Source organism: Pelodiscus sinensis, chromosome 4 (assembly GCF_049634645.1).
Source record: "Pelodiscus sinensis isolate JC-2024 chromosome 4, ASM4963464v1, whole genome shotgun sequence".
Classification (NCBI taxonomy): Eukaryota; Metazoa; Chordata; order Testudines; family Trionychidae; genus Pelodiscus; species Pelodiscus sinensis.
Genome location: NC_134714.1, coordinates 43,594,535 through 43,612,789, shown reverse-complemented (window position 1 = coordinate 43,612,789; position 18,255 = coordinate 43,594,535). Strand labels below are relative to the sequence as shown.

At 46.5% G+C, this 18,255-nt stretch overlaps 1 protein-coding gene across 13 annotated transcripts in view; it reads left to right on the top strand.

Annotated features, from left to right (window-relative positions):
* TTLL5 (tubulin tyrosine ligase like 5) overlaps positions 1–18,255 on the top strand; it is a 280,508-nt gene that overhangs the window by 71,209 nt on the left and 191,044 nt on the right. For all 13 annotated transcript variants that reach the window (XR_012903377.1, XM_075926843.1, XM_075926842.1 and 10 more), the window contains one exon: positions 14,088–14,179. Coding sequence is in view for 12 of the 13 variants with exons in the window: in XM_075926843.1 (XP_075782958.1) it covers positions 14,088–14,179 (92 nt within the window). In the remaining variant the exon portion in view is untranslated. The remainder of the gene's footprint in view (positions 1–14,087; positions 14,180–18,255) is intronic.

Here is an 18,255-nt window from a genome sequence, read left to right as displayed (position 1 = left end):
TGGTATCTTAACTCTTTTGATCTGAAAAGAGGCAGAAGAATGCCACTGATGTGTCATGCTTAGCCACTGAATGGAAGAGGACACTCCTCTATGTTGTTTAGCAGCCCTTCTTTTTAAGTGCTAGTTTTTCAGGGGCATTCTTTCTGTTTCTCAGTCAGAAATATAATGCAATGGAAGGAAAGGGAGGAGATTCAAGAGTTACATAGAACAAGGCATACAGAGGAAAAGAGACTCTTTGGGATTTGGTCAGGTAGACGCACATCCCTGGTTAGTGGTTTATAAAACTGTTGTTAGGAATGATAGATTGGTGATACAGGGCTGCCCAACCCTCCCAGAAATTGAAGGTGGTTCCTGGGATAGTGCTCCACTTTATAAGTGCATGCCTTCTACACAGCTTCAGTTGGAAATTTTCATTAGTAGTGTCCATTCAACCCATGCATGAGCCCTACACTCTCTCATGCCCCAAACCGAGACTATGTAGGGCTTCCTGGATGAATTGTCCTCGGTTTCTTACTCCTTTTCTCAGCCTGAGATGGACCTTTTGCATGTCTGCCTTGTATGTGCTTCAACAAAAAGTTATTTTTCCTCCTCCTAGTGAGTTTAGTTTTGAGATAGTTTGCTACTTAGTTTAGTAGTTGGGAGGATTTGTTTTGTTCCTGTTCCCTCCCTCTGGGAAGTCTTGCCTTCCTTGGGAAAGGCACACCCAGTTCACCTGGATTCAAATGTTGCCTTACTTGCTGAGAGGCCATTCTGATTAGCAACATCTACTCCGAATGTGTTCACTGCTTTGGAGATTTTCACATACCTCCAAAAACATAACTTCTGTCTGATCCTTAAAGCAAGAACTGGGAGATGAATTTGAGACTGCTAATGATAGAGCTTTCCCTTTTCCCTGCTTCAGAGCCAGGTGAGGAAACATCCCCTTCAGCCAGCACATCAGTCTCTGGATAGATCCAGCATCCCTTTGATCTTGGTTCAGCTGCCCCCCACAAAGGGGAAGACTCCAGGGAGTTCCTTGAAGGGTTCCAAGATTAGAGTGTGTCCAATTTCTTTCTTAAGGAGCATGTTCCTACTAAGACTTCTGTCTCCCAGTTGTTCAGCTATCTCAGAAGCTTCAATTTTTTTGGCCATAGAGGAAAAGGATTATTTTGGTAGCTGCAAGGCTGGATAGCGCTGAAGCTCTTCCAAGAACAAACACTTAATTGACTAAGCACTTCTCATTGTTCTGAGAAGTGGGCAAGAGGAACCATTTCTCCAGGCCAGTATTGTTGAATGTACAGCTTTCCTGACAGCACCTTATCTGATGGTTTCCTCGGTACTAAGTAAGCCTAAGTATCCAATTCCCCTGACACTGACCTTAGAGTACTCTGAATTTTCAGTACCTCTTATCTCTGTAGATACAAATACCATCATGTTGGTACTATCTGTCCGTTGGTGCCACAAATATTTTGGTACCTGACGGGTGATATATCAGCAGCAGGTGAACCCGAATCTCCAGCACTCATGGGTCCTGAGTGCCATTAGTAATCATGACCCATTCAGTCAATGGACTCCCATCTATCTCCAATACTCCCTAATTCACCACCTTTTATTGCTGGAACTCACACACTGGACGATCTCAAGGATGGTAATGGAGACCTTTAACTTTTCAGTGTCTTTTTTCTCTCAGAGCAAAGTTCTACCATCTGGGTTCCTATGCAGACAATCTTATCACTCACAGACACAGAGAGAGGAATTTTGGGGAAGATATCATGGATGGTGGGGGCAACTGTGGATGTTACCCCTTCTCCTGTATGTATACACTTACGGTACATCTACACTGTGATGCTATTTTGGGATACTTCTGGGATCCCAAAATAGCTATTCTGTGTCTTTGAAACAAGCCCATTATTTCAAAATATAACAGGCTCGCTATTCCGATGTCCCTGTAAATCTTGTTCTACAAGGATTGTTGGAACATGCTTCTGCTCTTGTTTAGCAAGTGCCCTTTCACAATTACCCAGCATTAAACTTGTTTGTTCTAGTAGCATAGTTATGGTTCTTATCAGTTTTCTTTGTTTAAATAGTAAAGTGGTGTTTCTTGGGTTAAGGACCCACCGTGGCAAGGCGTGCCCAGGCCGCAAGGCTTCAAGCCCCGTGAGAAGTGCCAGAGGCCTATGTCTTGTAGTGAGCCGTGTTCTGCCTGCCTTAAGTGCATGGGTGAGGCCCTCTTGTCTGAGGCCTGTTAAATCCGTAAGGCGTTCAAGCCGTGCATTAAGTGGGAGAGAGAGTCACGCCTAAATATCATCCTAATGGAGAAGGTTTTGCAGCCCACACTGGCCTCTGACCCGGCGCTGGTGACCCAGAGCACACCAGCCTCAGTGTGGGAAAGCTCAAGCCATTTGCATGCCTCAGTGGCACTGCACAGACCCTGGCATCGCTCCCAGTTCCCGGTGCCTCAGGAAAAAAAGGAGGCCCAGCAGGGGTCGATCTCCTCCATGGCACGTGCCCTCTGTGCGCCCTCAAGTAGGGCATGTGGCACCATCGAGCGCCAAGCCTTGACCATCTCAGCTGGGCAAACAGCCTAGTCTGCACTGGGACCCCAGTCCATTGGGGGACATCCCAGAACCTTTGACCCCCAAGGCCTTCAAAGCAGTTAGGACTTACTTGAATTATCCCCCTCTCCTACTTTGGCACCAGCCTCAGTCAAGGATTGAGACCCCAGTCAGCACCGATCGGAGGTTAGGGCACCCAGTGCCCTGGCACCAGAATTGAGGGAAACACCGATCTGGTGCTGTCTCACCAATGGCATTGCCTGCAGCACCAGCACCAGCGGCAATCTTAACACCGGCCCATGCCTCAGCACTGGACCCAGCACCGGGACAAGGTCCTCAAGCAGCACCGAGTACGGCACTGGCCACCGCGACCCCCAGCTCTGCCCAGGGCTCAACACTGGGCCTGGGTCCAACCATGCCTTCTCCTCCTTCCCCCGCGTCGGCACTAAGGCAAGCTGGAGTCAATGGCCCAACATGCACCAACAGCAGGGTCACCTACTGTGCCTGAGCTCCACCCTGAGCTCCAAGGCCTGAGCTCCACCCTGGTCGGCCTTGAAGTCCTCAGCTGATTCAGAAGCAGAATCCACATGGACGTCTAGGGGATCCAGATCCTGGTCTAGGTCCTATTCCCATCACCATTCACAGTACCTCTGCTCATTAGCAACAGCACCAGTGGGCACAGCCAGTCCTGGCACCGGGGATGCAGCAATCATGGCCCCCACTGGCACCAACTCCTTCTCAGTGGCCATTTTGGACCCCATGGGCCTACCACCAGAGCCAGGGTGCGGGCCCTTCTAGGCTGGAGTCTATCTTCTCTGGTTCCAGGGCACCTCCTTCGGTGACCCCATTGACTTGGTCCCCCACGTCGGAGCAGTCGCTCCCACTAAGCCAGACCTCCCCACATCCTTTGGAGACTGAGGGCCACAGAGTCTAACCCTCGTCTGTGGCCTCTCAAGACCCTTTGCAGGACATGGCCTCCACAGAGACAGACCCGAAGGGATGGTCCTCTTCCTCTCCAGATGAAGCCCTGGGTGACACTTTCCCCTCCATGGACTCGAGGGCACACCAAGACCTCCTTCGCTGTCTGGCCCAAAGCCTGGGAGTCCAGGCTGCGAGGGTGTCGGAGGACTCTGACCCCACCACCAACATCTTGCAACCCGACACACCTACCAGAGTGGTCCTCTTCATCAACAAAACAGTGGCCAAAATCTCTAAGTCCTTCTGGCATACTGCAGCCTCGATTCCACCAATGGACAAGAGGGCCGAGCAGTGGTATTTTGTTTCCCAGGAGGGGAACAAATACCTCTTCTCTCATTCGCTTCCAGGGTCGCTGGTTGTCTAGGCCCCAGCCCCAATTGCCAGCCCCAGCCACCGGCCGGCTGGATCTAAGCACCGCGCTGCACAGCCATGCCCAACTCCTGGTCAGCCGAATCTAAACGCCGTGCGGCTGCCAACAGATGGGCCCAGCCCCTGGCCAGCTGGATCTAAGTGCCACAACCCCCTGGGAAGACATCTGCGACCCCCTTGGGGGTCGCGACCCACAGCTTGCGCACCACTAGTCTAGGTGGTCAACCAGAGGGAGATGCAGGGCCAGGCAGCTGCCATGCCTAAGAACAGGGATGCCAAAAAGATGGACCTGTTAGGAAGAAAGGCCTATGCATCCAGAAGCCTTCAGTTTCACATTGCGATCCAGGAAGTTCTGCTGTCCCGCTATTGCTACAGCACCTGGGCTGAGTTTGCCGAACTGCTCCCCAGAGATTCTTGACCCGAGTTTAGAGCCCTCTCGGAGGAAGGCAGAGCAATCTCCATGACCGTGCTCCAGGCTGCCCTTGAAGCAGCCGATGCGACAGCACACGCTATGGCCACGGGGTTGGTGGCCTGGCTGCAAGGTTCCGGGATGCCTCCGGGGCTCCAAAATATGATTCGGGACCTCCCCTTCAAGGTCCCCTCTCTGTTCTCCGAGCAGACAGACCAAAGTCTGCATGGTCTCAAAGGACACCTGGGGTCTTGGGCAAGGGCTTGTATTTCCTGGTCCCCAAAGCCGGGGGTGGGTTCTGCCCAATCCTGGACCTCAGTGACCTCAATGCTTTTATCATCAAAACCAAATTCAAGATGGTGACTCTGGCATCCGCTATTCCCTCCCTAGCTCCCAGAGACTGGTACGCTGCTCTCTATCTAAAAGATGCCTATTTTTACATTTCCATAGCAACACACCACCATTGGTTCCTCCGCTTTATGGCAGGCAGGGACCACTATCAGTTTACGGCCTTCCCCTTTGGGATTTCTGCATCCCCATAGACCTTCACAAAGTGTATGGCTGTCGTAGCTGCCGCACTGAGGAAAAAGGGAAACATCTGGATGACTGGCTCTTGTGAGGGCACTCCACAAACCAAGTGTGGGACCATATCGCCTTAGTCCGGGGACTTTTCCGGGAGTTGGGCATGCTCCTGAATGAGTCCAAGTCAACCTTGATGCCCACTCCAGTGACAGTTTGTGGGTTCCAGTCTGGACTCCACATCAGCAAGGTCCTGCTCCCCAGATCCTGCTTCCTGGTGATCAAGGCAGGCGTTCGGGACATGTAGGCGTTCCCAATAACCATGGCCAGAACTTGCATGCGGCACCTGGGTCTCATGGCCGTATGCATGTGTGTCATCCAACACATCAGGCTCCACATATGCCCACTGCAGATGTGGATGGCATGGACTCACAACCTATCCTTCCACCCGTCGGACAGAGTGATGACGGTTCCCTCCAAGCTCTTCGCTCCCTGGACTGATGGACCCAGGAGGAGGAGATATGCCCCTAAGTACCATTCTCCAGGCCTCTACCAACCCACCGCTAGTGACAGATGCATTGGATGCAAGTTGGGGAGCCCACCTTGGAGGTATGCGGATACAAGGTATATGGACCAGTGTCAAGAAGGCCTTCATCTGTGGGATCTCTGCACTGGGCTCCCAGAACGATCTGGCAGATCAGCTGAGCAGATCCTTCTCTGGCCATGAATGGTCCCTCAGAGGGGACGTGGCCCTGTGGATCTTCCACAAGTGGGGCTTTTTCCCCTTGTTGGCCACATGACAGAACAGGAAATGCCTGAGGTTCTGCTCCCTCATGTGGCTGAGGCGGGGATCTCGGGGAGATGCACCAGTCACCCCGTAGCCCAGGGGTCTGCTCTACGCGTTCCTGCCATTCTCTTAAGATCACTCTTGTGGGTGCAGGAATTCGGGGTGTCCCTGATTCTCATTTCCCCAGCATGGCCCAGGCAGCACTGGTTTTCGACCTTCCTGAGCCTATCATATGATAGGCTCTCCCACTGACCCCGGACCTGATCACGCAGGACTGCGGCAGTCTCTGACACCCGGACCTGTGCTCCCTGCACCTCACAGCATGGAAGCTTCGTGGCTGATGGCGGCAGTGTCTTCAGTGCTCAGCTCTGGTGCAGGAGGTACTATTGGGTAGTAGGAAAACCTCCACCAGGACTACATATTTTGCCAAGTGGAAGCGGTTCTATATCTGGACTACCCAGAGCGCGGTTTTGGCTATAGATGCCCCAATCCCCCTGCTTCTGGACTGCTTTCTGGATCTTAGGTTACAGAGGTTATTCTTCTCCTCGATTAAGGTCCACCTAGTGGCTATCTCAGCTTTCCATCCGAAAAAGGTAAGACCCTTTTCGTGGACCTGATGGTGAACAGATTTCTAAAAGGCCTGGACAGGCTTTATCTGCACGTCGGTCAACCTGTCCATCAGTAGGATCTCAACCTGGTCCTGTCTAAACTTATGGGACCTCCCTTTGAGCCTTTGGCAACATGATCGCTGCTGCACCTGTCCCATAAGCTATCCCTCCTGGTGGCCATAACATCGGCCAGATGTGTGACTGAGTTGAGAGCTCTTATGTCAGACCCCCCCCATAGATGGGTTTTCTTCAAGGACAAAGTCAGGTTGTGCCCCCACCCTGCCTTCCTGCCCAAGTAATGTCCAACTTTCATGTGTCACAGGGTAGAAAACAGGTAGGAAAATGTCCTAAGTCCCATGCATCTGGTAAGGAACAGGCATTACACACTTTGGACGTCAGGAGGACTTTAGCATTTAGAGAGAATGAAGCCCTTCCGCAGGTTGCCTCAGCTCTTTGTGGCTATTGCGGAATGGCTGAAAGGACAGCCAGTTTCTGCACAAAGGATCTCTTCCTGGATGACGGCCTGTATTAGGGAGTGCTATGCACTGGCCGGGGTTCTAGCTCCTTCCATCACGGCCCACTCTACTAGAGGTCAAGCTTCCTCAGCAGCTTTTGTGGCTCAAGTCCCCCTGGATATCTGCAGGGCCACCACATGGTTCTCTGTTCACACTTTTGCCAATCACTAGGCATTGACACACCAGGAAAGGGAGGATGATGCCCTGGGGACAGCTGTCCTCCATTCAGTGGAAGGTTAGAACTCTGACCTCGCCATGTAGGGTTTCTGCTTTGGAGTCACCTACATGGAATGGACATGAGCAATCACTCGAAGAAGAAAGAACAGTTACTTACCTTGTAACTGTTGTTCTTTGAGATGTGTTGCTCATGTCCATTCCAAATCCTGCCCACCTTCCCTTCTTCAGAGTGATCTGGAAAGAAGGAACCAAGGGGGTGGAGGGCCAACAGGAGTATATATGGGCTGATATAGCGGTGCCACTCCAAGAGGCTCCCCTGCTGGCTGACAGGTAGTGCTAAAAAATTTCTGACGATGCGTGCATGCTGCACGCACACACCTCCGTGGAATGGACATGAGCAACACATCTCAAAGAACAACAGTCACAAGGTAAGTAACCGTTCTTTTCCTTTCCACCCCAACCCATTTGTCAACAGGAGACATTCAAAGAACAGGAAGCTAGAGAAGACAAGAAAGGTACCCCTCAAATCACCATCTCTTTGTCTCCAGATGAGGTTGCTAAGGCTCCATCACCATCTGTGACTGACAGCCAGCTGCTTCAGGACCTCATAAAATGGGTAGTGGATGCTTTCCTGATATCACTTGAAGAGGTCAGAGAATCATAACACAAGATGATAAACATTCTGCAGTCAGCAACACTAACCAGATTTGCATGCTCTATCAATGAGGCACTTTTGGATCTAGCGAAGGTGGTTTGGCAGACCCCAGCAACAGTACCACCACCTTCCAAATTGGCAGATTAAAAAAATACTATGTCTCCACCAACGAGTCAAAATTTTTATTCTCCCATTCGCTACCTAATTGTCTGGTGTTGGAGGTGGTGAATGAGTGGGGGAAACATCAAATCAACCCCATGTGGCAGACCAGAACCGCCTGGAAGTCCTACTCATCTGCAACTCTGAAATTTCAGATTGAGAATTACTAGGTGTTCATGGCAAAATATTATTACCCAAGCTACATGAATTTTATTAGTTTTATTGAGCACCTTCCAATGGACCAGAGAGAGCAATTTCTGACCATCACTGTTAAAGGACAGTTATTGGCCAGTCCATCCCTTCAAATGTTCTGAGATGTGGTAGACACTATGGCACATTGCATTTCAGTGGTGGTAGTTAGGCAAAGGGCATCCTGGCTCCAACTCTCCAACTTTTCCCTGAGAAGTCCAGAGCATTGCAGAAGATCTACAGCTTGGTGGTATGAAGTTGTTGTCTGAAAACACGGAAGTCCCTGAATGTTTTGAAAGACTTCAGAACCAGATTACAATCTCTGTGAATTTACAACCCTATGAACAAAAGAAAATCTAGTAGATTACTAAGCACCCAGAGATACTTCCCAATCCAATTTTTTGGTTCCAGAGACCCATTGGACTTACCAGGAAGAAATACAGATTTCAAAGGAAAAGAATTGTTCATCCATGTGGCCCAAGTACTCAGCCAGAAACAAAACACCAATACGATAGGATGGTCAAGGGTTCAAATCATCCCCATCAGCTGCAACATTTTCCTTACTTCCCCCATTTGGACTTTGAGGACACATCTACATATCAGGGCAAAAGTCAAATTAAGCTATGCAACTTCAGCTACATCAATTAGTTGAAATAGCTACATGAAGTCAAAATAGCTTAATTCGGCTTTTGGCACTGTCTACATAGCAAGGAGTCAAAGAAAGAACATTCTTTCTTTCACTTCCCTTACTCCTTATGAAATGAGGGTTACAGGAGTCAGAGTAAGAAGTCCATCAGCTCGCCATTATTTCAAAATAATGGCTTACTATGTAGACACACTCTTTGTTGTTTCAGAATAACATCAGTTATTTGGAAATAACACTGCTGTGTAGACATAGCGTGATTTACCCATTTTCAACTTGCATGGGAACAGATTATCACAGATATATGATACCATTCACTTTTCTCCCTCCTTCACCTCTGTTCCCCCATCCATCCCTTTTCAGGGACCTCTTTCACAAGTTTTTGAGACCAGAGATAAGCCACTTTTTAATTTAGGAGTGATAGAGTATATTCATGCTCAACGTAAGGGAAAGGGTTTCTACTCAAAGTACATATACTAAAGAAAATTGGAAAGTGGAGACTGATTTTAGATTTAAGGCTACTAAATAAATTTGTAAAGTCTCAGAAATTCAGGATGGTAACTCTGACAGCTATAATTGCTTCATTAAATTCATGGGATTATTTTCAGCACTTGACATATAGACACTTATTTCCATAAAGTGATATATCCATCTCACAGAAGATACCTGTGTCTTTAATTTATGCCAGGCTCATTTTAAGTAGTAGGTGCTCCCCTTCAGACGCTCTTCAACTTAAGAGTGTTTTTCAAAAGTATTTGCAGTGATCACTTACCTTTGTCAAGAGGCAGTTGTAGTATTCCTGTACCTTCATGGCTGGTCATTCAAGAATTGGTCACGCAAAGCAGTGCAATTAGCTGTGCAGTGTGACCTTTTGCTGTTCCCAAAACGGGGTCTTCAACTCAATGTAAAAATAGTTCATATTGACCTTAGTATAGAAAAGAGAGTTCATAGGGGATCCTTCAATTCACTGAAGGGCTTCCTTCACATGGAAACATTCATAATGTTGTTAGATCTTGCCATGACTGTCTGAACACCTTCAGACCTCAGAAACTGCCTCCAGTTTTGTGGGTCACATGGTAGCTTTATTTTTATAAAAGATTATGCAAGGTTGTGCCTTAATTCTTCAAGCTGTGGCTCAGAGCAGTCTAGTTACCAAACATAGTTTCAGTTCCCTGCCAGGTGAGAGACTTTTTTGCTTCCTCTTTAAACAGTATTCCATTCAAGATGCAGTGTAGGCACCATTCTCTGTGGCACACCTCCTTCCTACCATGGACAGAAAGTCTGTTCTACATATTTCCCCCAATGTCTCTAATACTGAGAATGATTTATAGAATCAGACAGGACAAAGCCAGATTATTCTTGGATACCAAACATGGTTGGAACACACTTGGCATCCTTAGCTGTTACACTTGTCCCTTTGTCCTGTGATCAAACTGTTGATTATCCCTTAATTCCTCTCCTAATATATGGGTCAATTGCTTAATCCCAGCCTAGGAATGTTCTGCTTCAGGGCATATCTCCTCATTGGCTTCTTGGGGCTAGAGACTGCCTTTTCTGTAGAAGTATCACAGATGTTATTAAAAAGTAGTAAAGAATATCCCAATATACTTACTTTCAAATATGGAAAAGATTTATCTCTTGGTATGAACTTCAGTGACTTGCACCTACATCTTCCTCATTCTTGGTTATATTAGATTACCTGCTGGAACAGAAGAAAAACAGGATTATCAACCAGATTGGTCAAGGGGCTCTTGGCTGTCATAACAGCTTTTCATTCCCCAGTAAAAGTGTTCTCAGTGTTCATTCACCCAATATGCCATCCTTTTGTTCATTTTTTAAAAACAAGGTTTCCTTATGCTCACATCCTAAATTCCTACCTAAGGTATTGAGACAGCTTGGGTCATAGAGATCCCTTTGAAATTGTCACCTGTTGGGCTGATGGTATCACTAAGCCTGCTTACCTGCCCTCTGGGGCCCCCATCACCCTCTCCTGCTGGGCAAGATGCTCTGGTCTCCCCCAGCAAAGGCACAGAGTGGAGTAACAGAGCCTCAGCAGAGTATCACAGATGCTGGTAACTCAGCTGTGGTAGGGCTCAGTTACAGCGACTTGTCAGCACCGAGGACCACAGCCTCAAATAAGATGAAAACCCCAAATCTGTATTACTCTGTGTAAAAGTTTTATACAGAGAAAGCTCATAAGTTCGCTCTCTTTATCAATGAAGGGAGAGCTATGCACAGCTGTGGCTCCCCCTCAGATAACAATTATTTACACTGGGTTTGATAAATAAAAGTTTTTTATTAAGTACAAAAACAGGCCCATACGCAGGCATGTCTGTGGGGGTGGGGCTGCTTTTTTTGTAAATGTGGACTGCAATTTTTTTTAATATATAAAGGTGTTCAAAATAGTCATGCAATAAGTGTGCATAAGAGAGGTTAATAAAAAATTTGAATGGAAACAATGATTGGTAAAATGATTTTGTTATAACATACTAAAAATGTATACAGTAATAAAGGTTTTATAGAAATTACCTTCTGGGATCATGGCAGGCAGTGCAGCTGCCATGGCCCCCCACTTCCTCAGCCGCCTTTGCCTGCTGCTATTCTACCTGCTTGGCAAGGCCAGTGCCGGGTGAGTGCAGGCAAGGCTTCTGGCCAGTAGCGCCAGGCCTGAGCTGCTCCTTGCGGCTGGGGAACACCATTCCCCTGGCCCTGCTATGCTGCCACCAGCCCCGCTTGCCCATCCTCCATCAACACAGTGATCTCGCCTCCCCCTAACACAGTGGTTCTCAAACTTTTTGGCCAGTGGCCCACATGGATCAATGTAAACCTTTCCATGGACCAACAGTTGCTAATGGAAGCTTGCCGTTAATTGCATAATTATACTCGAGCCATTTTGCTAGTGCTAGAGCGTTATTCCTCATAGAATGAGGTTTATAGCCGTTGACAAAACTGCTGAGTTCTGTCAACGTACAGAACAAGGTATAGTTTTGTCGGCAAAACCCTGTAATCTAGACACACCCTTACAGAAAAAAAACAACAAATGGTCTGGTAGCACTTTATAGACTAACAAAACATGTAGATGGTATGATGAGGTTTTGTGGGCACAGCCCACTTCAGATGTGCGGAATTATGAGTAGGGGATACGAAAACTCAAAATAAATAGGAGAGGGGAAGGAGAGGGGGGAGGAAAAAAAAGAAAAGGAAGGGGAGTGTGAGAGAGAGCATCATTAAATATCTGGAGAATGTGTACTCAAACCTAAGCAGATCAAGGTAGATAAGTACCCATTCTCCAGATACTTAATGATGCTCTGTCTCTCACCCCTCTTCTTTTTTTCTTTTTCTCCCCCCTCTCCTTCCCCTCTCCTATTTATTTCAAGTTTTCATATCCCCTACTCATAACTCTGGTCAGATGAAAGTATGTTACTGAGCAAAAATAAAACATGCCAGCTAAGCCTAATACATTAAGGCTACGTCTACACTGGCCCCTTTTCCGAAAGGGGCATGCTAATTTTCAACTTCAGAATAGGGAAATCCGCAGGGGATTTAAATATCCCCCGCGGGATTTAAATAAAGATGTCCGCCGCTTTTTTCCGGCTTGGGGAAAAGCCGGAAAAAAGCGTCTAGACTGGCCCGATCCTCCGGAATAAAGCCCTATTCCGGAGGATCTCTTATTCCTACTTTGAAGAAGGAATAAGAGATCCTCCAGAATAGGGCTTTATTCCGGAGGATCGGGCCAGTCTAGACGCTTTTTTCCGGCTTTTCCCCAAGCCGGAAAAAAGCGGCGGACATCTTTATTTAAATTCCGCGGGGGATATTTAAATCCCCTGCGGATTTCCCTATTCTGAAGTTGAAAATTAGCATGCCCCTTTCGGAAAAGGGGCCAGTGTAGACGTAGCCTAAGAGAAGTTGTAACTAATCATATTTCTCACCCTAGTTCATTGGTTCCCAAACTTTTCAGCATCACGCCTCTTTTTTGATTTTTGAGAAACCCTTACGCCTTCCCCCCTCCCCCATCCCTCAGCAAAACTTGTTGAGCAAAAAAAAGAAACTGACTGGGGCCGAAAAACAAAAATAGCAGCAAAACTTGGGGGGGGGGAGATTGACGGGGGGGACAACTGGGATGCCTTGTGCCCCTCCTGGAATTTCTTCAACCCCCCTAGGGGGGCACGCCACCCAGTTTGCTATCCATTCCTTAAATAGAAGTCTTTGTTCCATAATCCCCATCTCAATGGAAAAAAACAAATTCAAGATGGAGTTGGAGCAACAAGTGGCATGGTCATCTGTCTTTGTGGGACCCACCACGGCTAAGGCTTACAGGAAAAAGACAAAATCGTTTACAGATCATTGCCTTGATCACCAGGCCATTCAGTTATTTAAGTATTACTAATGGCTTTCACTAGAAGACCTAGATTAAAAAGCAGATTTTCACTTAACATTTTAATATTTCTAACTTCACATGTAAGAAAGATATATGCACCCAAATAGAATATACACATTCAAGGGATCACAAGCACTTGAATGACAGGTTATTTGCCCCATTTTGCATAAAGCATATTTGCGTTATGCATATTCATATTCAAAAGCATATTTCCATTACAATATGGCATAGCATCACAGATATAATCTGAGTTTCATCTTATAGTCAGTGCATTCATTTTACCAATCCCCCCTCTCCCTCTCCTCCACACACACACACACACACACACACACACACACACACACACACACACTCTCACTCTTCTCAACAGAAGGCTTCCTTTCATACTTTACATGTGAGAAGAACTTTGGCCTTCTACTTGGATAGGGCCAAAAAATTCCAAAGTAAGAAGACTTCTAGGACTCCTTACTTCCAGGGGTCTTGGGGTATGATTTTTCATATTATGATGTGTCTAAAATTCAATGGGGAATTCTAGGGTTCACTGTACAAAGTCACAATCAACATCTATTTCATTATTTACAGATGTTCCGGTATCTGAGATTTTCAGAACCTCTTTGTTGTCTTCAGTATATAGCTTCTCCAAACAATAGGCCTTGAGTCATCCCTTTAGAGCTGAGGCAGTATTCAGCAACATGGATTTGTCTTTAGTGCTGGACCTGACTCTGAAGCTCTTTCCTTTCTGTGGGCATACTACCCCGGAGTCACTGGAAGTGGAGCACCCATAGGGACACTTCTCAAAGAAGGAGTGTAGTGTAGAAGACGGAGTGCAATTCTTTGGGTTGTATCCCCTTAAAGATGTTCCACTTCCTGCCCTGCTTCCTCTGTTTTAGGGTTTCCTTTGTGAGACTTTGCAGTAGAGAAAGAACTGAGTGCAATTTATCTGTGCAACTCTGGATAGTCATTGTGTGAGCACAAGGGTGTGGATCCTTGCTTGGATCGAATGGACACCGCTAGCGAAAATCTCCAGTAGAAAGTGCGTGGAGTGCACTTGCATGTGAAGTGGAATGACGGGGAGAGGGGAGGGACGGGAATATATCTTAGAAAACTACAGTTGCTGCACAAAGTGAATAATCTCTTCTTTTTACATAGTTTCTTACTCTTCCACAGGTTTTGTGTGCCAGGATCCAGGCCAGCGGACAAGCCGGGTAGGCCATCATTCGTCTGAGTCAGCCAGAAGAAATCCCTTTCAGAAGACTCAGGTAAGCAAGTTCAGCAACCCAGGACTTCCTGCTGCAACTCTGAGAAGAACAGCCGGATAGCAGTTTTAATCAGTTTTGCCCAAAGGGGTGAGAGCCTGTAAATGACTGTAGTGAGACCCCTGGAATCCTAGCAAATTGTAGAAGAGAAGGCTTTTATGCTGCAACTCTACTATAAGGGTATGTGTAGACTACATGCCTCTGCCGAAAGAGGCATGTAAATTAGACATACCAACATAGCCAATGAAGCGGGGATTTAAATATCCCCCGCTTCATTAGAATAAAAATGGCAGCCACGTTGTGCTGACTCAGCTGTTTGTCGGCACAAAGCAGCAGTCAGGACAGGGATCGAGGTTTATAGAATCGGTCAACAAAGGCTTTCCTTGGTGACCGATCCCTGTCTTGACTGCCATTTTGTGCCAACAAACAGCTGAGTCAGCACAACGTGGCTGCCATTTTTATTCTAATGAAGCGGGGGATATTTAAATCCCCGCTTCATTGGCTATGTTGGTATGTCTAATTTACATGCCTCTTTCGGCAGAGGCATGTAGTCTACACATACCCTAAGTGCGAAAAGAAACAGCTAACCGGGAGTTTGGAGAGGGAGTTCTCCAGGTAAGAGGAGTAAAAACGGGACCCTTGTGGTAAGTGACTGTCTGGAGTGTGTGTTTGTGTGTGTGGGAGTTATTTGCTGTGTGCTGAGCTTGTGGTTGGTTGGTTGGTTGGTTTCTTTGTTTGTTTGAAGGAGCTTCTAAAATGTTTGAAATCCAGAAGCTTCTGTTAATTGGCTGAGCCTCAGTCAGGGAGAGGGGCTACCAGAGCTATATAAGCCTGTGACTCAGCGACCAGGAAGCTTGCGAACATGAACAGCTAACAGGGAGTTTGGAGAGGGAGTTTAGAGGGGGAGGTTAGAGGGCACTAGTGACTTCTGACCTTCTTTAAAACATAACTCCTATAATAATCTATATTCTAGAGGTTTAAAAAGAATCCCAGTTTATACTTAAATTTATTCATTAGAAAAATGGAGACAGAAGCCCAGCAGCAGAGTGGGGGCTATCCTGTTTATTGCGTCGAGTGTAACATGTATGATTACCTGCCCTGTGGGCGGGTGGCATATGTGTGCATCCGTTGCAAGGAGCTCCTGACCCTCAGAGACCGAGTTCGGGCTTTGGAGGCCAGGGTGGCTGAACTGGAGGAGCTAAGGGAGGCAGAGAGCTATGTTGATGAGACTTTCCCGGACACTGTAGTACTGTCCCACCTCCAGTCTTGAGAGCCCCAGTGCTCTTAAGGAGGATGAAAGTCTCAAGGGAACAGAGCATTCAATGGGAGCAGAGGGAAACTATCCCATAGTTGGGACCCTCCTCCCAGAGGATGTTGCGGTATCCTCTCGCACTGAGGATACCTCTGAGGGGGAGGGAATGCCAGTTAGGAAAGGCAGGTGTTAGTAGTGGGTTATTCGATTGTTAGAAACATAGGTAGTTGGGTTTGTGATTACTGGGAGAACCGTATGGTCACTTGCCTGCCTGGTGCGAAGGTTGCGGATCTCTCGAGGCACCTAGATAGACTTGTGTAGTGCTGGGGAGGAGCCGGTGGTCGTGGTACATGTAGGTACCAATGACGTACGGAAGGGTAGAAGAGATGTCCTGGAGGCCAAATTTAGACTGCTAGGAAAGAGACTGAAATCCAGGACCTCTATGGTGGCATTCTCGGAAATGCTTCCAGTTCCACGCGCAGGGCCAGGTAGGCAGGCAGAGCTTCAGAGTCTCAATGTGTGGATGAGACGATGGTGTAGGAACAAGGGGTTTAGATTTATTAGGAACTGGGGACACTTTTGGGAGAGGGGGAGCCTATACAGGAAGGATGGGCTCCACCTAAACCAGGGTGGAACCAGACTGCTGGCACTAAACATTAAAAAGGCCGTAGAGCAGTTTTTAAACTAAGAGATGGGGGAAAGCCGATTGGTGTGGAGATGCACGTAAATCGGAAGGAGACTTCTCTTAGAGGAGAATCCATTGATAGAGATTCTCTAAGCTGTAGTCAGAAAGAGAGGAGGGGAGAGGGCAAACCATGGGCCAGAGAAGACAAACAACTGCATACAAAGGAATCCAATGCTTCAGGGAAGGGCAGACATATAACCAGTGGCAAATTTCTAAAGTGCATGTACACAAATGCTAGGAGTCTGACTAATAAGATGGGTGAACTAGAGTACCTCGTATTAAATGAGGAGATTGACATAATAGGCATCACTGAAACCTGGTGCAATGAGGAAAATCTGTGGGACACAATCATACCGGGATATAAAATATATAGAAAGGATCGAGCAGACCGGGTGGGTGGCGGAGTGGCACAGTATGTGAAAGATAATGTAGAATCAAATGAAATAAAAATATTAAGTGAATCAACATGTTCAATAGAATTGCTATGGATAGTAATTCCATGCTCCAATAATAAGAAATTAGCAGTAGGGATATATTACCGACCACCTGACCAGGACAGCGATACTGACATAGAAATGCTGAGGGAGAATAGAGAGGCTACCAAAATAAAGAACTCTATAATAATGGGGGATTTTAATTACCCCCATATTGACTGGATACATGTCACCTCAGGAAGAGAAGCGGAGATAAAATTTCTCAATGGCTTAAATGACTGCTTCATGGAGCAGCTAGTGCAGGAACCCACAAGGGACGGAGGCAATTCTCGATTTAGTCCTGAGTGGAGTGCAGGATCAGGTCCAGGATATAACTGTTACCGGACCGCTTGGGGATAGTGACCATAATATAATAACATTCAACATTCCTGTGGTGGGAAGAACACCTCAGCAGTCCAGCACCCTGGCATTTAATTTAAAAAAGGGGAATTACACAAAAATGAGGAGGTTAGTTAAACAGAAATTAAAAGGCACAGTGACTAGAGCCAAATCCCTGCAAGCTGCATGGAAACTTTTTAAAGTCACCATAATAGAGGCCCAACTTAAATGTATACTCCAAATTAAAAAACATAGTAAGAGACCTAAAAAAGAGTCACTGTGGCTTAACCACCATGTAAAAGAAGCAGTGAGGGTCAAAAAAGTATCTTTTAAGAAGTGGAAGTCCACTCCTAGTGAGATAAATAGAAAGGAACATAAACACTGTCAAATCAAGTGTAAAAATGTAATAAGAAAAGCGCAAAAAGATTTTGAGGAACAGCTAGCCAAAAACTCAAAAAGAAATAACAAAATGTTTTTAAGTACATTAGAAGCAGGAAGCCTGCTAAAAAACCTGTGGGTCCCCTAGATGATCGAGTTATAAAAGGAGCAATCAAGGACGATAAAGCCATTGCGGAGAAACTAAATGATTTCTTTGCTTCAGTCTTCACGGCTGAGGACGTTGGGGAGATTCCCGAATCTGCACCGTCCTTTGTGGATGATGAATCTGAGGAACCGTCCTGGATTGAAGTGTCATTAGAGGAGGTTTTGGAACAAATAGAAAAACTTAATATTAACAAATCTCCGGGACCAGATGGCATTCATCCAAGGGTTCTAAAAGAACTCAAATGGGAAATTGCTGAGCTATTATCTGTGGTTTGTAACCTATCCTTTAAATCGGCTTCCGTACCTAATGACTGGAAGGTAGCCAACGTGACACCAATATTTAAAAAGGGCTCTAGAGGCGATCCTGGTAATTACAGACCGGTAAGTCTAACTTCAGTACTGGGCAAATAAGTTGAAACAATAGTAAAGATTAAAATTGTGAAGCATGTAGAAGAACATAATTTGTTTGACAAAAGTCAACATGGTTTCTGTAAGGGGAAATCCTGTCTTACTAATCTATTAGAGTTCTTTGAAGGGGTTAACAAACATGTGGACAAGGGGGATCCAGGAGATATAGTATACTTGGATTTTCAGAAAGCCTTTGACAAGATCCCTCACCAAAGGCTCTTGTGTAAATTACATGGCCATGGGATAAGAGGGAAGGTCCTTCCTTGGACTGAGAACTGGTTAAAAGACAGGAAACAAAGGGTAGGAATAAATGGTAAATTTTCAGATTGGAGAGGGGTAACTAGTGGTGTCCCCCAAGGGTCAGTCCTAGGACCAATCC